General features: G+C 44.3%; 1 protein-coding gene across 1 annotated transcript in view; it reads left to right on the plus strand.

Moving 5' to 3' along the window:
- The window catches only part of LOC147106242 (F-actin-capping protein subunit alpha-2), a 41,635-nt gene extending 19,219 nt beyond the window's left edge, over window positions 1–22,416 (plus strand). The window contains exons 3-10 of the mRNA XM_086009174.1: window positions 11,769–11,820; window positions 12,707–12,770; window positions 13,768–13,974; window positions 15,470–15,549; window positions 18,044–18,122; window positions 19,489–19,560; window positions 20,321–20,383; window positions 21,431–22,416. Coding sequence (XP_085865300.1) covers window positions 11,769–11,820; window positions 12,707–12,770; window positions 13,768–13,974; window positions 15,470–15,549; window positions 18,044–18,122; window positions 19,489–19,560; window positions 20,321–20,383; window positions 21,431–21,571 — 758 coding nt within the window. The 3' untranslated portion in view covers window positions 21,572–22,416. The remainder of the gene's footprint in view (window positions 1–11,768; window positions 11,821–12,706; window positions 12,771–13,767; window positions 13,975–15,469; window positions 15,550–18,043; window positions 18,123–19,488; window positions 19,561–20,320; window positions 20,384–21,430) is intronic.
- The last annotated feature ends 1,595 nt before the right edge of the window (window positions 22,417–24,011 follow it).

The raw sequence follows: 24,011 nt of genomic DNA on the forward strand, positions 1-24,011 counted from the left end.
GATAGCTGAATTTTCACGAGCGCTGAGACAACTCGGCAGGAACTGTGACTTTAAAGCGGTGACGGCTACTGCGAACATGGAAGACAATGTCCGCGACGCCTTGGTGAGAGGCCTACGTTCCGACTACACACTGCAAAGACTGCTTGAAGCTAAGGACATAGACCTGGACAAGGCCGAAGCCCTCGCCCTCACCCTAGAGGCCACCCAGCAAGACCAGGAAGCGTTTGCCAGGTACTATTCGCGACCCTGGGACTCGGGCCCGACCCCCACCCCACCACCCTTCACAGCGCTGCCCCCGGGACCTACCTCAGCGTCTGCATCACGGATCCGACCGGGCCCGCTAGCCCCGGTACCCGGCCCCGACATCAGGCAACCCCGATCGGGCCGCTGGCTGCTTCTTTTGCGGCCAGGAGAAGCATCCGAGGTCGCGCTGCCCAGCCAAAAACTCGACCTGCAAAACCTGCCTCAAGAAAGGCCACTTCTCCAAGGCCTGCAGAAGCAAATCCTCAGAAGCCAGCAGTGCCTCATGCGAACCCTGGGGGCGGCCATCTTTGTGCGGGGCAGCCGAAGCCTGCAGAGCCTCATGGGAAAACCAGGGGCGGCCATCTTTGTGCGGGGCAGCCGAAGCCTGCAGAGCCTCATGGGAACAGCAGGGGCGGCCATCTTTGTGTGGGGCAAACGATTTAAACAGAGCCTCATGTGAACTACGGGGGCCGCCATCTTCGCCGCCATCTTGTCATGACAACGACGCGCTCATCTACACCCTAGCTTCCGTGACCCTGGATCAAGCCCGCCCGCACCACCTGGCCAGCTCAATGATGGACATCAAAGTCAACGGCCACGCCACGACCTGCCTGTTCGACAGCGGAAGCACGGAGAGCTTCATCCACCCAGACACGGTGAGCCACTACTCCCTCCCCGTCCTGCCAACGCGCAGCCGCATCTCGATGGCATCGAGGTCGCACGCCACAGACATCAGCGGCTACTGTGTCGTGACATTGTCGGTTAAAGGGACAGAGTATAAAAATTTTAAACTCCTCGTACTCCCCCAGCTGTGCGCTGCCGTCATACTAGGGCTGGACTTCCAATCCCACCTCCAAAGTGTAACCCTAGCATACGGTGGACCCCTCCCCCCACTCACAGTCGACAACCAGCGAAAGTTAAACCGCCCACCGCGTAACACCTGCAGCCTATCCACCCTCAAGGTACCGCCACCTTCCCTGTTCGCTAACCTCACCCCCGACTGCAAACCTGTCGCTACTAAGAGCAGGCGGTACAGCGCTGGGGACAGAGCCTTCATTAGCTCTGAGGTGCAGCGACTCCTGAAAGAGGGCATTATTGAGGGGAGCAGCAGCCCCTGGCGTGCCCAGGTGGTGGTAGTCAAGACCGGCGACAAAAATCGCCTGGTTATCGACTACAGCCAGACCATAAACAGATACACCCAGCTGGACGCATACCCCCTCCCCCGCATATCGGACATGGTCAATGAGATTGCACAATACCGCGTATTCTCGACCATCGACCTCAAGTCGGCCTACCACCAACTCCCCATCAGCCCGGAGGACAGCCAGTACACCGCCTTCGAGGCGAATGGCCGCCTCTACCAATTCCTTAGGGTCCCCTTTGGTGTCACCAACGGGGTCTCGGTTTTCCAACGGGAGATGGACCGGATGGTTGACCAGAACGGACTACAGGCCACTTTCCCCTATCTCGATAACGTCACCATCTGCGGCCGCAACCGGCAGGACCATGACGTGAATCTGGAGAAATTCCTCCGTACGGCCCAACGGCTGAACCTCACCTACAATAAGGAGAAATGCGTGTTTAACACAGCGCGCCTTGCCATCCTTGGCTGTGTAGTAGAGAACGGAGTCATCGGCCCCGACCCCGAAAGAATGCGCCCCCCTCATGGAGCTACCCCTCCCCCACTGTCCAAAAGCACTTAGGAGAACCCTGGGGCTTTTCGCCTACTATGCCCAATGGGTACCCAATTATGTGGACAAAGCCAGACCCCTCCTGAAAACCACATCCTTCCCCCTCACGGAAGAGGCGTGCGCGGCCTTCTCCCTCATTAAGGGAGACATAGCCAAGGCCACAATGCACGCAGTGGATGAGTCAATCCCCTTCCAAGTGGAGAGCGATGCATCCGACTTCGCCCTAGCCGCTACCCTTAACCAGGAGGGTAGGCCGGTAGCCGCCTTCTCAAGGACCCTACAGGGCCCCGAGACCCGACACTCGTCGGTCGAGAAGGAAGCCCAGGCAATTGTGGAGGCAGTACGGCGCTGGAGGCACTACTTGGCAGGCAAACGATTTACCCTCCTCACCGACCAACGCTCGGTTGCCTTCATGTTTAATAACAAGCTGAGGGGCAAGATCAAGAACGACAAAATCTTGAGGTGGAGAATCGAGCTTTCCACCTATGATTATGAGATCTTGTACCGGCCCGGTAAACTGAACGACCCCCCTGATGCTCTTTCACGCATTACATGCGCCAGCGCGCAAAGTGATAGACTTCAGACCCTCCACAATGACCTCTGCCACCCCGGAGTCACCAGACTCTACCATTTCATTAAGGCCCGCAACCTGCCATACTCCATCGAGGAGGTCAGGACCATGACCAGGAACTGCCAGATCTGTGCTGAGTGCAAACCGCACTTCTATAAGCCGGACAGAGCAAGCCTGATCAAGGCCACCCGCCCCTTCGAGCGTCTGAGCATCGACTTCAAGGGGCCCCTACCGTCATCCGACCGTAATGTGTACTTCCTCAACATCGTTGATGAGTACTCCCGTTTCCCCTTTGCCTTCCCCTGCCCAGACATGACCAGTAACACGGTCATTAAATGCCTGAACAAACTCTTCGCCTTGTTCGGGTTCCCGAACTATATACATAGTGACCGGGGCGCCTCCTTCATGAGCGAGGAACTCCGTCAGTTCCTATTGGAGAGGGGTATTGCAGCAAGCAGGACCACCAGCTACAACCCCCGAGGGAACGGCCAGGTGGAAAGAGAGAACGCGACGGTATGGAAGGCCACCCTCTTAGCCTTAAAGTCTAAGGGCCTCCCAACCTCCCGCTGGCAAGAGGTCCTCCCGATTGCGCTGCACTCCATCCGGTCACTACTTTGCACTGCCATTAACACCACCCCCCATGCTCGAATGTTTGTCTTCCCCAGGAAGTCGACTACGGGAACCACCCTACCAACCTGGCTGACCTCTCCGGGACCCGTCTTGCTGCGAAAGCACGTGAGGGCCCATAAAACGGACCCCCTGGTCGAGAAGGTGAACCTCCTGCACGCCAACCCCCAGTACGCCTATGTGGCTTACCCAGACGGACGGGAGGACACTGTCTCCTTACGAGACCTCGCACCCTCACCCCCCCCTCCCAACCCCCCGAGTCCAGCCGAGGTAGACGGCATGCCGGAACCCCACGAGCCTTTGCCGACTACGCAGACACCAGCTTTAACACCGGATAATGTAACACCGCCGCTGCGACGATCGGAGAGGCTAACGAAGCCTCCGGACAGACTGACATACCAGAGCTGGTAATACACTTCACCCCGCCGGACTCTAATCTAAACAAGGGGTGAATGTGGTAAACCACTGTTATAGTTATCACTGTATATTGTTCTCACTGTTCTCACTGTCACATCACTACACGAGGTCGCCTCTTGTCGCACTGTTATACCTGGGCTGACCACCTCCGACTCCGCCCATTACCTGCCCAGGTATAAAGGTAGCTGACTGGCTAGTATTCCTCCCTGTTGGATCGGATCACCCACGAGGGTGGGCTCTGTTATTTAGCCAATAAAAACCTTCAGTTACGTTCTTAACTCGTCGCCTTTTATTGGACTAATTGATAGGCATATCACTGATCAGGAGGTAAGTTCCATCTGGTCTACTTTTTGTTCATGTGCTCGGTTATTCATGCAACCTGAGCAACTAGACTAGTGTCTGAAACAGTCTGTTTTGCACCACTTTAGGTAGACTCTGCTTCAACAGAAGTTCCTTGTGGTGGAACATCAGTATGTCTCGCTTGTTCCCTCAACTCATTGGCCCGGATTTTGTGGTCAGTGGCAAAGGAACGGCGCTCACCATTCTATCCTGACAGCTGCTCACAAAGTTTTGTGGGCTTTTGAACTGAGACTTGCTCTAATCCAGTGCCTTATCTAGCACCACACCCTCTACAGAGCACCTGTGGCGTGAGAGAGCGGGGAAAGAAACAGCGAGGCTCTTCAACCAATCAGATTGAAGAATCTGCATTGAGACACTGAGTCTAACCAGGAAGTACAAATTAGATTTAAATCCTGTACAGAAAGCAAAATAAAGATTGGGAAAGACAGATGGGATTAAGAGAGGTGAGAGACAGACGCAGTTTTTTTTATTTTTTTTTTTTATTTTAATTTTTTTAAATCTCCAACACTAATTAACTTCTGCAAGAATGAGACTCCACGCTTGTAAAGTTAAATTTTCAGGGCCAGAGAGCTTGTTTGGCAGTAATTCTCACTTCTCACGTTAAAAATTCACTTACTCCTAAATGCACCAGCCCTAACTTTTTCTGGCGTGCTTAGTGGGGTACTAGTGGGCAAGTACCTCAACTTCATGCCATTGCATGTATTTCAATGGCGAGTCTATCGGCAAAGTTCTGTTCTAGCGCAACCTGTGGAGGAGCAGGGTAACTCCGACCACAACTTTCGAGTTTCCACATTTAACTGCGCATGTGCAGACTCCAGAGGTTGCTGTCTGATTTACTCCATATTAATGGTGAACGCTGATGGCCACGGCGTTTATTATTAACGCAAAATCCAGGCCATTGTCTTTGTTGCCACTGATTTCTTTTGATAGTGACCACCTGGGTGACAGATGGACAGAGTACAGGAAACTTTGTTATATCCGGCACCGACTGGACCGAGCTGTTGCCGATCTATCAAAACTGCCGGACATACCAGCGTTAACGTTGAAGCATACGGAGATTTGCAGCGCCGTATCTGGCAACAAACACTGTTGCTTAGCAACAGCTTCTAAACAGTCGGCTGTACCTTAGAAGCGTCTCTGTAGCTTAGCAACAGCTTCAGAGACTCTTTGCAGAGCCTGACTGTTGGGGGAGAAAAAAAGCCACGAGAAGAAAAAAAACCTAAAATGGCTCCTGATTTCTGCCGGTAGATCGAGGTTTCCGGACATACAACCGCCGGATAAACCAAAGTTTCCTGTAGTTAGCTACTAGAAAAACCTGGTGTGTATCTGGAATTGCAATGTTGTCCAATAGGAATTGCTGACTAGCCACAGGTGTGGCTACTGCAACATTGTTTTAGCCACATACACTAATTTTAGTAGAAAACACTTTACAAACAATACAGGTAAATATACTTCATGTACTGTATATGTTTACTCAGTGAACATTTTAAAAATTAATTCTCTGGATCTGGGCGTCACTAACAAGATCCACATTTATTGTCCATCCTTAGTTGCCCTGAGAAGGTGGTGGGCCACCTTCTAGAACTTCTGCAGTTAGTGTGTTGATTCTTTGTAGAGGTTTGATGCAACGGAGTGGCTTGCTAGGCCACTTCAGAGGGCAGTTAAGAGTCAACCAAGTTGGTGTGGGATTGGGTCACATATAGGCCAGACCGGCTAAGGACGGCAGTTTTTCTTCCCTAAAGGACATTAGTGAACCAGGTGGGTTTTTACAACAATCTGACAACTTCATTGCAACTTTTACTGATACCAGCTTTATATTTCCAGTTTTTTTTTTCAACGGAATTCAAATTCTCAAACTGCCATGAAAGAACTCACATTCTTTGGATTATCAGTCCAGGCCTCTGGATTACTAGTCCAATAACAACCACTACATCATTCAGTAACCAAGGATGTAAAGCACTCGATGATGAGAAAACACTCGCACACTCTGCTATTCGGTTTACCAGCAAATGCATAAAAAGGTTAAAAGGCGAATGAGTATTGAGATCACATACCCAATGATGGTGTCCATTACTAATTTTTTTTATTTACTAATCAGAAATCAATTAACTGCATCTGGATTTCCAATTAGCAAGTGACTGATGAATCTCAAGCTTTTGCCAGTCACTTGTGCACAGACTATTGTTGGGTACTGTTGAGTCTGTTTCCAAATGTAGTTATGCTGAATAACTGGACACAGACTACAGAAATAAATAAACAGGTCTTTAGTAATTGAGGGTCAGGGCTGAACTGGAATACACTTTGCTCCACAGGGTTTATATACCGGTGTGGTCACCACCGGTACTACAATGTACAGGAGCCATCAAAAAGTAGTCCATCCCTTAAGGTATCCTCTTAAGGTGGTACAGGTTACATACACTACAATTCCTCCCCTTTTTAGCTTAACAGTGTACACCCCAATTTAAACATTACATGGATAACATATATACAACTTTCTCACAAAACTGTTCAAAGATTCAGTCTCTGAGGAGGCCTCCTGATCCGGGCCGGATAACGCCTTTCAGGGGTCTCTGGTTCTCGTTGCTGGGGTGACTCAGCCATTTGATCTCCTATGGATTGAACATCATCATGTACGTTCGAGTCTGAGGTAGATGCTACAGGCTCAATAACTTCTTCAACTGGTGTCTCTGCCGTAGACATGGGGTCGACCCTTGTTCTCGATTCCACAAGTTGGTCAGCATGACGTCGTATTACGTTCTCTCCAACGTCTACCGTGTACATCAAGGGTCCTTGTCGGGCACGAATTGTTCCGGATTGCCATTTATCATTCCTATAGTCCCTGGCCAACACTGGTTGTCCTATTTCGAAACTCCGAGTGGCCTTGTTATTTACGTGCTGGAATTGCTTGTTTTCGACTTCCCTACGCACATTGGGTTTTAACAAATCCAACCAGGACCGCAACCTCCTGTTATAGAACATTATGGCAGGGCTTTGATTTGTCACTGCATGCGTGGCGTTTCGCTATGCCATCAGGAAATTGTCCACCTTGTGTTGTAGTGGAATATGGTCTTCGCTCATGGCCTTTATCGCCTTTTTGAACGTTTGTACAAATCTCTCGGCCAACCCATTTGTAGCCGGATGATGGCAGATGTATAGTGTTTCACCCCATTCTTTTTCATGAATTTCTGGAATTCTTCTGACACGAACTGTGGTCCGTTGTCTGAACATATTTGTTCCAGCAACCCATTCCTTGCAAATATGGTTCTTAGAACTGCGATCGTCTTTTCAGAGGTAGTGGTCGACATCTTAATCACTTCTGGCCATTTAGAATGTGCGTCTACTGCTATCAAAAATATGGAATCCATGAATGGACCTGCAAAGTCGATATGCACACGTTGCCATGGGGTTGAAGGCCATTCCCACGGATGCAGCGGTGCAATTGGAGGTGCGTTTTGAACTTTTTGGCACCCTGAGCAGCTTTTAGTCAGACCCTCTGTTTGTCGATACCTGGCCACCACACATAAGCCCTCGCAAGGCTTTTCATCTTGACTCCCCCCCCCCCCCCCCCCCCCCCCCCCCCCACAGATGACCTTCATGCAATTCCTTCAGAACTCTCCCTTAATTTAGGAGGAATAATCACCCTTGTTCCATACATCAATGTTCCTTGACAGACGGACAGCTGTTCTCGTCTGGCTGAGAATGCTGGTAACAGTGGGTCGCCATGTGCTGGCCATCCCGTCACTGTCAAATCGTAGACCCGAGACAGTGTCGGGTCGTTTCGGGTCTCTCAATACCCGCATTGGTGACTAGTAAGCATTCGATGATGGTCGAGTGAAATATCTCGACAGGGTCAACTGCTGGTGCCTCTTCCGCTGTAGGTAGTGGCAGGCGCGACAGCCCATCAGCATTACCATGTTGCTTTGTACCTTTGAATTCGATATCATATTGATGTACCCCTAGGAAAAGGGACCATCTCTGAAGCCTCTGCGCCGTCATAACCGGAACACCCTTCTTAGGGTTAAAAATGGAAACCAACGGCTGGTGATCTGTCAGCAGTGTAAACTTTTGGCCTTGCAGGTAATGGTTAAATTTCTTAACTCCCCACACGAGGCTGAGAGCCTCCCTATCTATCTGAGCATAGTTGTGCTCTGCGGAGGTCAATGATCTGGATGCGAACGCGACTGGCCTTTCCAAGCCATTTGGAAACTTGAGAGCACTGCCCCGATACCATATGGAGAAGCATCACAAGCTAAGCGAATAGGCAGCGTTGGGTTAAAGTGAGCCAACACTTCCTTAGAGGTGATCAGTGCCTTGCTTTTTTGAAAAGCCCGCTTACAATCATCGCTCCACTTCCATGGTATTCCCATTTGCAAAAGAGTGTTCAGCGGGTGTAACACCGTGGATAAATTTGGAAGAAACTTGTGGTAATAGTTAACCAACCCAAGGAACGACCTCAACTGGGATACATTTTCCGGAGCGGGAGCTTTCACAACAGCTTCGATCTTGTCAGGTGACTTATGGAGCCCCTCCTGGTCAATGACGTGGCCGCAGTACAAGATTCGCTTTTGAAAGAACTCACATTTCTGGCGATTAACTCTGAGCCCATATTCTTTCAATCTGGCGAGCACCTGCTCCAAATTCGCGAGGTGATCCTTATCATCATCTCCTGTAATCAGAATGTCGTCCAGGTAGCATTGTGTGCCTGGAATTCCCTGCAATACCTGCTCCATGGCCCTTTGCCAAATCGCTGGAGCCGATGCCACTCCAAAAACCAGTCTATTATATCGATATAAGCCCTTATGTGTGTTGATCGTGAGATACTGGCGTGACGCTTCATCAACTTCCATCTGTAGGTACGCCTGCGCCAGGTCTATCTTAGTGAAGTGTTTCCCGCCAGACAGCGAAGCGAAGATATCTTCAATCCGCGGAAGCGGATATTGCACCGTGTGAAGAACCGGATTAACAGTGATCTTGAAATCGCCACAGATGCGAACCTTCCCAGGTTCCCCCGGCTTGTTGCTCAACGAACGCTTCATGACAGGAACAATGGGTGTGGCCCATTCGCTCGAGTCCACCTTTGACAGTACTCCTGAACGTTCTAGCCCTTCCAGCTCTGCTTCCACAGCAGGTCGTATCGCATAAGGTACCGGTCTGGCTTTGAAAAATTTTGGGTTTGCATGTTCTTCAGCCTTGATGTTTGCCGTAATTCCTTTGTGTTCCCAGTCCCTGTTGGAACACCTCCTTAGCATCGTCCAATATTTTGGACAGTCGTTTAAGTTTGACGTCGTCCTCTTTACAGGAATCTACAGTCAGTGCTTGTATGGAATGCCAGTCCACATTTATTCTCCGGATCCATTCCCGTCCCAGTAGTGGCGGACCTCCATCAGGTAACACATACAAGTCCATTTCCTGACTTTCTTTACCATTGTAGACCACATTTACTTTTATCTTTCCGATGGGGTATAATATTTGCCCCGTGTATGTTTTCAATACAATCTCCGTGTCCCTCAGGGGAATGTGCGAGAATAACCTTTTGTAATCTTGCTTATTCATGACCGTCAATGCCGATCCAGTGTCCAATTCCATCTTCACTTGGACTCCTGCTTTCCGAAGCATGACCCAGATAGTTTGGTGGTCTGTTGTGTTACCCACTATGTATTTTTAGACAACCCAGTTCCTTACTGCTGGAGTCTGAATCCATCTTCTGTTCATCCGAACTGTTCTCTGTCACCTTGTGTACTTTTTTGTACTTCTCCTGCGGTGACTTTTTGCTGCTGGTCTTCTTTCCTGACCGGCATACTCTCGCTATGTGACCAAGTTTGCCACATTGCCTGCATTCTTTATCTTTGAACCAGCACTGGTTCTGGTCATGCGTTGTCCTTCCGCAACGATAGCACTTTACTGTGCCCAATGCCATTTCATTGGTGCTGAATTCCAATGGCCTTTGCTGTATCTCTGCAGCGCCTCGTGCTGCTGCCTCGTGCGATGCTGCAATGCTGAAAGCTTTGTCCAGCGTAAGATCCTTTTCCTCTAGCAGTCGCTTCTGGGTTCCTTCCCTTAGGAGCCCACACACAAACTTATTTCTCAGTGCGTCTGCTAGTCCTGTACCGAACTGACAGTACTTTGATAACTTGCGCAGTTCGATTAAGAATTCAGCGTTGCTTTCCTCTTTAAGTTGAATTCTTTTGTAGAATTTAAATCGTTCCGCTATCAGCAGCGGCGTGGGGTTTAAATGCTCTTGCAGGATAGTAACAATATCCGCGAAACTCTTTCCTACCGGTTTATCTGGTGTTACAAGGTTCCTTAATAACCCGTACGTCTTCGCACCCATCGAGTTTAATAGGGTTAGTGCTTTCTTATCCTCCGGTACCTCATTCGTTGTACAGTAAACTTCGACGTGTTCCACATAAGTGGCCCAATCTTCCACATCGCTATCAAAAGCAGTGATGTTACCTGTTTTTGGCATCCTTGTTGAGTTTCCTTTCCTTCGGATATGATTTTTTTTTTCTTTTCAAAATGGCGGCTTCCCGCGCTTGTCTTCTTACCCCGCCGACTCAATGGCGATTACCGCGCTGTTGCCGTTCTCGCCTCCCAGCGGTCCTTTATTTTCCCCTACGCTGCTGCTCTTGTTCCCCGCCGCTCCCGCGGTCCTTGTGGACATAAACGCTTTTCTGGCTGCTGCGCGTCTCTGCCCCGATTGCAGTCCGGCCCCTGACACCGGCTGCGGTCGTGTTCTCCGCCCTTTTCGTCGTTTCCCTCCCCTCCTCTTACTGACAACTCGGCCGACTTCCCCCCCCCCCCCCCCCGTGCTGCTCGATCGGGCTTACCCGCCGCTGTCGTCTAAGGGATGTGCACTGATGTTTGACTTCGTGGACAGAAACCAACCCGGGTTCCCGATTTGCCTCCCGTGCTATGCAGTGCCCAGCAGGATGTTGAGGGTGGATGTCCTTGATCGACGCCCGTTTCAGAGGCGAAGCTTCCTTTGATGCAACTGCCGCTAGGTAAGATCAGACTCGTCACCACTGTTGAGTCTGTGTTTCCAAATGTAGTTATGCTGAATAACTGGACACAGACTACAGAAATAATTAAACAGGTCTTTAGTAATTGAGGGTCAGGGCTGAACTGGAATACACTTTGCTCCACAGGGTTTATATACCGGTGTGGTCACCACCGGTACTACAATGTACAGGAGCCATCAAAAAGTAGTCCATCACCTTAAGGTATCCTCTTAAGGTGGTACAGGTTACATACACTACAGGTACCTCCAGCAATTAAAGGGGAACAAAGTGCAGATGATGTATGATGACAAAAAGCTAGAGCAGGAGACTCGAGGTCTTTGTGGCTACATTGTGTGTGACCAGAGTTAAACTAACTGCCAAATTTGCACAAGCATGCCATTGGTTGGTGGAGAGTTCCTTTCCGGTGAGTGTCGTTACTGCATTAGCCTTCTCTTGCATAGCAAAGGAAATTTGTGTTTTCCTGGGACCATTTCTTCCTCCCCCAAAATGTGTTGTCTATTTGAGTTTTCTTGTACATATCTTCCTCCACACTTCACCCCCTCCCCATATCGTCTTTGTGCCCATGGCAGTTGAAATGGGCATGCAGAAAGGCCAGGTCTTAATTCTTGTGTTCCTACAGCCTTTATATTTTAGTAACAAGGTGTTATGCTCATTGCAAATACCACATGGGCATGTAGACCATGTAACATACTGGGTTTTTTTTTTTAAGTAAGATACTGTTTTCAGATTTGTTTTTCTTGAAGTAACTACAGTTCCCACACTAACTTTTTAAAAATCGGTAAATAGTGAAATAATTCTTTATTTTTAATATGTATTTTGTTGTATTAAATTTCCCTCCAGATGTGCGGTTGCTGCTCAATGAGGACAATCTTCTCAGGGAGGGTACAGCACAGTAAGTAGAGTTGAGGCTTAACTGTTCAAACAAATCTGCAGCAATTACAGAAAAAGCTTCGACATTTTTTAGCCAAAAATGTGATCAAATGCGAACTGCATAAGACACAACCTTTCAAATATAGGGAAATTTTCTTTTTCAGGATTAATTACATTCTCCTCTGCACCAATTTTTTTCCTAGTTCTGTCTACAATGCTTACAGGCCTTTACTGGCTTTTGGCCAATTGCTAAGAAGCACACAATTAGTAAAGATCTACAAAGTTTTTAGGGACTCTGACTGTGTAGTAAATTCGCTGCATAAAACAAGGTCCTTAACAAGATCAGTCACTGCCCTACCCTGAGTACTGTGGCATTAAAAAATAAATAAATAAATAAAATGCAGTGCATGTAACAGGAATTTGAAGTGTACATGAAAGCCAGATAAAATGTGAATAACAGCTTTATCGGCACCTTTCTACCCTCAAGGCATTGCCATGTTGCTGAATACTGCGCCGTAATGGGCATTGGCTGACTCTGAATGTTGACAGGCAATTCAGTATAAGGGGCATCACAGCCCAGCCTGAGTGTGTCCTTGTCTGATTTTTACACGTACAGTTCCAGCAGTATTTCTCTCTACTTTTGTATTTAGAATGAAAGTACTTCACCACTGTGTAATGCAGATGACCATTTTAGTGTTCTAAAAATGAAAATTTCAATCCTTAGTATTACAAGAATTTGTTAATGCTCTAAATTGCTTAGTGTTTTCCATCAATAGAGCTCAGGAAAGTTTTTAAAAATTTGATTATTTGGGGAACTGACTATTTTAGCTACACATGCTATACTTGGGTATTCTGGACTTTCTCTACCTTTTTAATCTGATATTTGATTCTTATTCATCTCATTTCAGTGCCTTTGCACAGTATAATGTGGACCAGTTTACTCCAGCAAAAATTGATGGGTATGATGATCAGGTATGGATTATGTGTATGTTGTCTTGGAATTGCTAATAAATTGGCATATGAACATGTGATATCACATGTATTGTAGTTGCTAATGTCCTTGCATATCTGTGTGCTGTACTTTCCAAAGCAAGTATACCAATTCATGTCTTGCGGGGAGGGTAGAAGAGGCAATCTATGGGTGAGCAAGTTTAGCTGTCTGTATTGTCAACAGAATTAGAGCAATGGTCATTGGCTTTTTTAAGTTGTATTTGAGAACCTGCGGTTCCCAGATGGTGAGCTCCAGATCTAATATCTGATTAACCAGTTAAGTACTTCAATAGGATATTTATTTTGATTATTTCTTGCAAATTTTCTCTCTGGCAAAAGAAAATCAACAACATAAAATGAAGCTAAAATCTTTTTCATTTATACTGTTTCCAGGATAAGTGACCAAGCTAATGAACATTTTGTATTTAATTAGTGAGGTCTAAGACCATTCCTGTAGCAGCCTGCTGATTCTGTATTTGTACAGAGGGGATAATTTAGCTGCCACCTGCTATTTCTTAACTGGAAGTGGATGGCTTAGCTATTTAAAACATTGTTTTCTATTCTGTTGCCCATTTTGTTTTTGAAAACTGGAATAGTTGAACCTTATGAGTTAATGAAATTCATTCTATTCTGATCACAGTGGTGCTAACTTAAATTATTTTGGTTACCAACTCTGCCAAGTCGGTCTCCTAGCAGATCAAAATGGCCAATTTCCAGTATTTAACAAAACCTAATTCTACTGACTATGCCACTAGTTATGCAATTTATAAGTATGTTGCAAATATTTTCTAAGTGGTAGTGAAAAGTATTAGAATAACTGGCCTGTTTAATGAGTAAAGATTTTGATAATGCACGATCTTGCTGATGGATATGATTTCGCAATGAAAATCTGTTTCACATGAGTTGAAAAATAAGATGCTTCAATTTTCCTCTGCCTGTCTGTTTTAACATTGTGCTGTTTGGTACTGCTATATTACAGGTCTTAATAACAGAGCATGGTGACCTTGGCAATGGTAGATTTTTGGATCCCAGGAACAAGATCTCATTCAAATTTGACCATTTACGAAAAGAAGCAAGTGATCCCAAGCCCCATGATGTTGAGAATGCATTGGAATCTTGGAGAAGTGCTGTGGATAATGCCATGAGAGCATATGTAAAAGAACATTACGCAAATGGTGTCTGCACTGTAAGTATTTCATTCTGGATTTATTCTGAATTAGTAGTGGCCAAAAAATGTATTCACGTGTATTACTATTCCCTTTTGTTGTACTTGAAACTTGCCCATCTGGAGCTTTCAGTCAGTGTGATTTTCTATGGTGAAGATACTAGGTATCCATTTGAGTATATTCCTTCATCTCGCCTGGTTTTGTCACAGCATGTCACCGAAGATTGTTCTTGATATGGTTTTCTTCACATGCTTCATCCAACACCGCTGTTTTCATTCTAGGATAATGCCTGTTATTGGCCTGCCCCATTCCATACAAATGCTTTTCCCCTTGGCTGACCTTTTTAAATCTCTCCACAACTTGGTTGCTCCTTACTACAGTTTTGCGTGATTGTGCTGCTACATTTTCCTATTTCTCACTCCAATTTAGTCAGTAGCTTACATTCAATTTTTTTTTAAAACAAGGGTGTCTGGATTCAAGCATTCAAATTAAATTCAACTGGCCCTTCATGAGTGACAGATGGCCATTATGCTAACTATTTATGGTCCAAACACATTGTGCTACGTAATGTATGGGATTTTTCTTGGGTACCAGACTCGAATGCCTATATGGGAGGCAGTCTTCCAAGAAGGAGTGAGTGGGATACATGCTCAATTGATGGCACTAGGTCTGTCTTTTCTGTTTGCCTATTGTAAACACAGGAACTAGTGCCCATGAGGCATGATTTGGAGTCTGCCCTCCTCTGCTTTTGCATCACCATTTGGTAAACAAGTGCCATTGCTACTCATCAGTCAAATTCTGCTTGTTGGTCCAGCCACGGGCATTAGACAACTAATGTCAGTCGTTGTTGTTACTGGCTGACATTCTGTTGTTGTCTGGTAAAATATACTTAGAGACCCTCTTCAGATTGTTTCCTTCCCTGCCATTGCTCTTTCTTCCAGGCCATGTACCAACTACCTTGCTGATGTTGCTCCAAAATGGTTGCTATATGTTAAGGGCTTATTTGGTGGCCCGGTTGAGGGACTGCTGGACTATGAAGGGCAGCAGCAAAGTCTCTAGGCTATCCCTGGGTTGGTTCTAGAAGTAGACAAAATCTATACTCTTGAAGGGTTTTGCCTTGTGTAGTGGAAACTTTAATGAAGTTTATGCTGCCAAGAGAAAATCTATCATCTGTCAGGTAACTCTGGCATATTGAAGTCCTTTTGATCTGAAGTCGCCAACACTCAATTTGTGAGTGAAATCTCATTCCTTCAAGGGCTGTGCTGCAGCTGCTGCTTTCCTCGTCATTGAATGATGGTTTGCTTGGGGAACATCCAATTATATTTTTATCACCAGAACTTGGAAAATCTATTCCTGATACCCCAGCAGATTTGGATTTAATACTTGATCCTGAAACTCGCTAACTCATCGGGGGAAGCCTCAGATTGTTTTTTTAGTAAAACATTACTTCATCCAGTATTCGCATTCTATTTGAAGCATCCTAAATTTATTAACTTCTGTATAATCTCTTTCCAGGTATATGGGAAGACCATTGACGGACATCAAACCATCATAGTATGCATTGAAAGCCATCAGTTTCAACCCAAAAATTTCTGGTATGTTGACCTTTCTTGCTATAGTGTTTGGAAGGTATTTTTCAAATGAAATCCCCCGAGGAGAAAAAGTCACCAGCATCGTTAAAACTAAATAGAGGGTATCTGTGGCAATCGGTCATAAGTGACATTGTGGAAGGTATTGACACAGCTGCCACGTTCACTAATTTGAGGCATATAAAGCACAAAGCAAACCAAAAGGCGGATGGCCAGAAAAAGACTTGTATTTATATAACTCCTTTCACGATCTCTGGACATCCCAGATTTTACAACCAATGAAGTACTTTTTTGGAGTATAATCACTGTTGTAATTTAAGAAACGTGGCAGCCAATATGCACACAGCAAACTCCCACAAACAGCGATGTGATAATGACAAGATAATCTGTTTCTTGGGGTGTTGGGTGACGGATAAATATTGACACTGGGGAGAATGCCCCTGCTCTTTGAAAGAATGCCATGGGATCTTTTACGTCTACCTGAGGGCAGACTTAAGACCGAGTTAAGAGGGTTATTTGAACTGGATAGCGAATAGAGCATGTGTTGAGGATCCATAGGTTAGAATTTATCTGCTGATCTGACAACCCAAGAGTGAATTGTGTTCAGATTGTGCTATAAATTATATATATTTTTTTTTTAAGGCGTTTAATGGTGCATCAAGTATTCCTTTCTGGTTTGATTCAGTATAGCTAGAGGCAGTATGAGTGTTAGAGTATTGTAGGATGTTTACTGAACATTCTTTTCAAACCTTTTCAGGGGAACAGTAATTCATGTAATGAAAGATTAAAAACATTTGACAATGTGTGTTGAGATATTTATTATTCACCTGGGTTTAAATGCAGGACTACAAATGAAATAAAATGTACTTATTGTTGTAAGGCCCCTAAGCCAAATGAAGTCTCTGCAGTTTTAACTCAGTTTCCCATGTACAGTAGCAAGATTCACAGCAATGGTCTCCCATCACAGTTTGGTTACATTTGCAAGTCTGACTACAAAGATGGCTGGTGTGCCAAACTGTTGCAATGGGCAGGTAGGGCATCTGATGCTAAAGTTAAGCATATTGTTGGCTGTGTACAGTAGCTTTACCCTGCTAACTTGTGTAGCAGACCTGCAATGCTTGATGCTGACAATTGATTCAAAGGTAAAACAAAAATGTTTTTCAAGCAGTAGTTTGAATTACAATGGGTAAAAAATCCATTAAGCTGGGGGTGAAACATTTGTTGACATGGTGTGCCCTATCTTACCCAGCATGTTCTATATATAAACAAAAAAGTTAACCATTGCATAATAATTATTTATACAGGGTGGGACAGGTACTTAAGCAAGATCCTGTTATACACTGAGAGCCATGTGATTACCTTAAATATAACACTCACTGATTTTTATGCAGAAAACAATATTAATTAAAATCTGATTCCAAACCATCCTAGCTCAGCTATTTTGCAAAGATGTGACATTCCCATAGATTCAAACAATTTTTTTTTTCTGTTCTTGCCAATCTTCTCTTCCCCCCCCCCCCCCCCCCCCAACTGCACCTCAACACCTTTTTTCAAAAAGGGATAACTTCTTGCTGGGGTATGAGTCTACAGTTGCTGGTCACTCTTTTTGCTACCTCTCCAAGCTGTATCCCTGGCAGTGCGTATTGGAAGGTTCTTCGACTGTGTGCAGCATTGCCCCAGTCCAAATCTGTCCTTGCCTGATGTCCACACCCCAAATATTTCCAGCTGGCTAGCAATTGCATTTGGTAGCCATGACTGATATTGCTCTCATTTTAACCCAGAGGGCACTGAGGCCAATTATAGCACACCTACCCTCTCCCAGACTAAGATCAACTAACTTGGCACAGATTGGGAATTGAAGCTGGAACCTCCCTTGTCTTTAAGGCTGAGCTTATCCATTGGATTAAATTGCTAAACCATCAGGGGGATCAAAAGTCTCAACATTAAAGAAATGTTTTAAGAACTTGCTTTAGTGGCAGACAGAATGGAAAATCTTGGCTGTGTGAAGAAAAATCAGAGCCAAGGGAAGTAGTAGATGGAATTCTTAGCTCAATTAAACACATCTTTTTGTCTTTTATATCTTTAACTATAAGTTTACATCTTGTTAAATTGAAAATAGCGTGTGCTTTACATTATTGACTTTTTCTGAGAGGCTGATTGTTTCGGTACTTCGTTATCATCATGCCTAATTAAGCCATTGATGTATTAATTCATATCGTTTCCATGCATTTCTTTACATTAGACTTGCAGTCTTTTGCAATGACTCCCCAGGGATTTTAACATTTGTTATCCAGTAAACTAAACTTCTCTAATGTAACCCAAGTAGTCAATATTACACTCAAAAATATTTTTGAAAACAAATGCTTACAATTTGACTTATCAAAATATGATCCAAGCTGCCTTACTTATTTGCAAGAGAAATACCAATTGTGATGACAAATTGTATGTTTGTGACACTGTTGTTTGAAAACCGTCTTTAATTTCTATTAATTGAATAAAGGAATGGACGTTGGCGATCAGAGTGGAAGTTTACTATCACTTCTTCATCAACTCAGGTGGAAGGCATTTTGAAGATTCAGGTTTGTAGTAACTGTTAGATGGCTGTGGATCATGCATAATCCACGTGACCAAACTCATCCAAATGGTTTTTTTTTAACTTTTTTGCCCACCATCCACCTAATGAACTATGCTGGAGGCTCAACCCATTTTAATGTCAAACTTTATTCAAGTATTATCCGTAAACTGCCTGCGCGTTTGAAGCGAAGAAAAGGTGGGAAATCACCTGGTTCCTTTGCAGAACTGAGCCAGCAGTTTTCCTCTTGAAGGGAGGGCCAGCTGGTTGTTGTGGGGGTGTCCATGGGGCTTGGCAGTGGGTGGATAGATTTTTGTGGGGTTAAGAGGAGCATTAATTCCCCTCTGGACCTTACAAAAAACATTTATTAAAATTTTTTTTTTTAAAACACTTACCTGAAGCATTTTCTCAGCAGGCTCTAGTGGCCCTTTTGAGGACCGATCGTTTGGCCATTTTACGTTAAGAGGTCCAGCGTTCTTGTGAAACTCAGTTTCCCAGCTCGCTCCAAAATTGTGATGGGCTGCACATCAGCTAACAGAAATGTTTCACTGTAATTTTGGTCTCCCTACCACCCTGTCTTTTCCCAGCATATCCTTGCGCAGCAGTTGACCACCTGGAAGCTTATTCTTTACGAAAATCACGAAATATTTTTAAAGTGTTTCACTATCACTGGAGTCACTGGAAGGTGGGAAATAGCCAGAGAGTGGATGCTTTGCAATATGCCTACTTCCTAGGTGGGACATGAAGAGGCAGTTACATTAAAATTGCCCCTTTTAAGCTCTTGCCCTAACTTTTTAGCACTAAGGCAGTAAATGACCAACAGGTGCTATTGTCAATGTTTTGAGACAAAAATTCAAATGCTGACCTAAATGGAAGCCTTGTGCTTTAATATTATGGCTACTAAATCACCAACAATGGATATTTTTCGCTGGCAGTTTTAAACCTGTGATGTCATTAATTTCTGTAATTAAAGTCTTTTAACAAATTGCACATATGTTTGAGAAACAAATGTAGGATGCATATGATGTATTTAATTTCTTGTGACTGGGAAATTCTAGTACTGTGGTAGAGATGTAATCACAGATTAATCTGTATTGCTGAGCATATTCAGTAATTTAGATTCTTATTGTGCTTGATTGTCCATTAAAAACAGTGTTTTGTTTGAAGATGGTGTACAGCTTTTTAAAGAATCAGGCACAACTGAACAGCTTGGTTACAAATCTAAATACTGAATTGTAAGTTAGAAGTGCCTGGAAAAATATGCATTGCTGGAGTACCGTGAATTTTTTTTAAATTCCTTTTTTGGTAAAATTAGATGTTAGTAAATGTAATAAGAATTGCAATTCCAAATCTTTCACAAGTTTTTTTTTTAGGTTCACTATTATGAAGATGGCAATGTTCAACTGGTCAGCCATAAAGATGTACAGGAAACTCTGTCTGTCACTGTAAGTAAAGCCACTGTTCTACATTGAGAAAACTAACCATTGCAGTTTCTCTCTATTCCATGATAACATTCTTTGATGTAGCTGCAAACCTTTTACATAAATCTTGACTTGTGTTTTATGTTTTCTTTTTATGGCACTATCTTTTATATATTAATGAATTATCTCTGCAGTTTGCCCCCTGCCCCCCCCACCCCCACTTCTTTCCCCTTCTGTTTTCTCTTTTCTACCCCACATCTTTCCTGAAAGCACTGAATGTTGTTGATGTACTGTTTGAGGTGCCAACAGTTCTCTGGTACCCAGCCCAAGTGGCTGTTCGTCATTTGTCAACCTAGATGGCGTGTCGGCAGACTACTCTACTGGGAAAGGCATCAAACCTCACCCGATCCTATCCCCACATGGATTTTCCAGTGGGGCTTTCCAAATAGCAAACAGAAATTGCAGCTGTCGCTGGGTTTTTTCCCCTTTGGTTCAAGAGTACGGAGGCCAATTTTAGACCACCTAACTCCTCATAGACCACAAAGTTGGTTTTGCTTAACACGTTTAGACCAGCTAACTCATTGTAGATTACCAAGTCTGTTTTGCTTAATAGTACACCAAGTGCTATCTATACCATCTTGGCAATCAAGGGAGTCTTTATGAATCTAATTGAAACTTTAATAAAGCTCAAGTTAACTTTTTTCACTTGTATCCATGTACACATAATGTGCCATAGGACACAATTTATATTTTCACATCTAGATTGTTCTGCTTTCTTTTACAGAATGAAGCTCAGATGGCAAAAGAATTCACAAAACTTGTAGAAGCAGTAGAAAATGAATACCAGGTATGAATGCTGAAATGTATATTTGATTATCCCAAAGGCTATTTGGACTGATTTCTAGTATTCCAAGACCTATGTTTAATTGGTCTTGTGTAAATCAGTTTGGCACTCCGTTATGGCTGCCCTCAGGCAGGTGCCATTCTGTCAAACCGATCAGTTGAAGCAGAGAGAAACTATGCAGCACTCGCTTGGCTGGAGCATCACTTTGGATTTTATGTGTGTGTGTCTTGCGGATTTTCAAATTCCTTTGTTCTTGGATGATGAGTAAAATACCCATCCCAATTGTTACAATTGCCTGATTGAGCAGTGTCTGAGACTTCAGGCCAGGAACTCATGAATCAGTTTAGCACATTATCATCACCGTCACAAAACAAACTTAAAAAGCAAATAGCCAAGTATTTACAATCTACAGGAAAAAGTCCACCCTGCAATGGAATATAGCTTCTTATTGACTTCAGGAATCATACTAGTAAACAAAGAAAGCTAGTTTGGCCTCTAATTGAACTGAAGATCTGCTAAGTTGCACACTGCTGTACTTTAACAGCAGAATAATATATTGTGCATGTAATGCTCTTGACCTTCAAAACAGTGAATTTTCCAGTTTACTGTGAGCAGTGTCATGATAAATCTGGTAAATTCAATAAAGCCAATTCTGCAGTTAGATATCACCATTGATGGCTACTTGCCCATAGAGGTACTCTTTGTTTTCCCAGGTTTCAATTTTTGAATAGAATTTAATACTGACGCTCATGGGGATGGTGGTGGACATCTGCTCCATAGACAAGGGATTTGTTTTTACTGGTCCAGTAAGCTGTTTCAGGCTCAGTTCTTTTCCCCCTTAAAGTCAAAATATTAGCTGATACTCAGTAAAAATTGCAAATCTGGAGCTGATTCGTCGGCACAAGTGAGGAACTCAATGGGTGAGCACCTATTAGTGATCGTTATTTGTACTTGGCTTCCTTTTTAAAGGGCTTGTAGCAAATGATTTTATTTTGCTTGTGGCGTTGTGCTCTTTTGTTCACATTATCTAAATGTGTTTACTTTTTCCAGACTGCTATCAATGAAAACTATCAGACCATGTCAGACACTACATTTAAAGCCTTGCGTCGGCAGCTGCCAGTCACCCGCACCAAGATCGACTGGAACAAAATCCTGAGCTACAAGATTGGCAAAGAAATGCAAAACCTTTAAGAGGAAGTTTTGCATGACTGGATAATTTTCGTGTCTGTTTTAAAAAGGTCTGGTCTCACGTGTGAAATGTTGAATTACATTTATAAATAATTTGGGAAATTGCCTCATCTTTTTTAATACACTTTCAGTTGAACACCACTAGCGCTCATGATAGATTTACTGTGCACAAAGCACACGGCTTTCAATGCAGCATTTCCCTTTCTAACAATGTTAAAATAGTTTAACTCCTTGGTTTACTCATTAATGTGACTCTTTTCATTTTACTGTATGTTCACTTTCTAAAACAGCCATCATGTTTAGTTGCCATACTTGTGTTTACAGTACCATGGTGAGACCATGCCTTTTTTAGGTTTTTCTTTTGGTTCCTGCTTAGTACGATTATGTTGCTGAGGATCCAAGCAAATTTTAAATTTAACAGAATGGGCCTATTTCTTCCCAGTACCTTTATTTAGATGAACGGTTGACGGTTACTAATCATTTATATCTGAAATATATCCCTTCATAGATTGCAGTTACTTCCACATTAATTTCTGAATTTGCCTTTGTTCTCCATAAAGAAGTATTCTGTTCAAGGGTAAATGGCATGGGACAGAAAATCACTGAGTTAATGGGTAAATAATTCAATGTGGTTAGTAATGTTTATGCTTTACTGACATGGCACTGTCTCAGATGTAGTTAATATTTCTTGCAAAAATATACATAAAATGCAGTTACTGCTTTGTGCCCACATAAACTCCTCCTTCAATGAGCTGTGTATTAAAAGTTACCCCATGAGTTATTTTTTATGAAGCAGACACAACTGTACCAGAACAAGACACATTGTAATATAAACCTGTATTCATTAATTTGTGTGCCAGCCTGTTTTATTTCCTCCTTTCAGTGACATACATTTAAGCATTAAATTCCCTTTTTTGTACATAATTAATTTGTAAATGACAAATTGTCATTTGATAAATCTAGGTCAGATTTCTAAAGAAAGTGCATGGACATGCTATTTGTTACAGTGCCAAGTACTCTCTTCCCAAGTTTGCTGTAATTCAATTTAAATATTTTAGCAATCTAGAAAGTAAGGCTGCAATTATACTGCCATTTTGTGAAAAGGTTTAGGATGCACTTTGACACAAGGTTTAGTAAAGCTTTGGCATCTGGTCCCAATCTGGCTCGCGTAACTTGAAACCAAGTGGTATGAAACCCCCCTACAGCAGTGGTTGCATCATAGAGCTTGGTTTTCACACTGAGTGAAGCTAGACCTAAAAAGAGCTCAGATGGTCTGCTGGATCTGTTGAGTACTTTACTTTATAACTTAGTACTGAATCTTATTAATATTGTAAATAAGTAGTAGTTGTACCTGCTCTTTTCCAATATATTAAAAAGTGTCATTTTGCACATAGTACCCACATGCAGAGTGCGCTCCTGGCAGGCATAATCGGGCACAGCCTACAGTATAATTCTGGTTTTGACTGGGCTTAATGAGTGCAATTGATGTTGAATAAACCCTGGTCATCAGTGCTGAACAATATTGAGACAGTAAAATAACAAGTGCATTAGTGTCTATTAGTTTAATGTTTGACCTTCAGCAGCTTGGGAGATGAGCGGTTTAAATTTCCCACAGCAGTGCGCCCACATTAATAGGGAGGGGGGGGAAAGAGATGGGGGCCCTGATTTTGAGGGGGGAGGGGGTGGTGAGGTTGGAAGAGATTGGGGCTCTAGGGAAGGGAGATGGGGGCTCTGAGGGAAAAGATGCCCTGGCACAATTGAAAGCAGGGAAGTCCTGGACAAGATTTATCCCTCAACCAACACCCCACCCCCCCCCCCCCCCCCCCCCCAGCCAGAACCACTTTCCTCTGAGCCCATCCCTTCTTCCAATCTCACCCCCTGCCGTGTTTTCACTATCCTCTCTGACCTTCCCCGAACGATCAGTCCTCAGTAAAGGTCTGAGCTTCATCCCCTTACGCCCCCATCTGAATGAATTTCGAGCGCTTCTTCCGTCTCCTTCGTCTCCGTGCCCACTTCTCTGGCCAGGAGTCTTCCCCCAGCACGGCTGTTCCTTTCTCCCGCTTTCTAAATTCTCGTTCTACTTGGACCCCTCCCTCTGGCCTCTTACCCTCTCTAGATCTTTTCATTGCTAACTGCCGACGTGACATCGGCCGTCTCCATTTCTCTGCTCCCCTCTCTCACTCCAACCTACCTCCCTCTGAACTTGCAGCACTCCGTTCTCTCCAATCCAACCCTAACATTATCATTAAACCTGCTGATAAGGGTGGTGCTGTTGTTGTTTGGCGCACCGACCTCTACCGTGCGGAAGCTGAACGCCAACTCTCCAACACTACCTCCGCCTGGACCATGACCCCACTAGCAAACATCAAGCCATTGTTTCCAAGTGTGTCATTGACTTCATCTCCTCTGGAGATCTTTCTTCCATGGCCGCCAACCTCATAGT

Source organism: Somniosus microcephalus, chromosome 16, assembly GCF_052327205.1.
Source record: "Somniosus microcephalus isolate GS21.2 chromosome 16, FLI_Smic_1.0, whole genome shotgun sequence".
NCBI classification, from domain to species: Eukaryota; Metazoa; Chordata; class Chondrichthyes; order Squaliformes; family Somniosidae; genus Somniosus; species Somniosus microcephalus.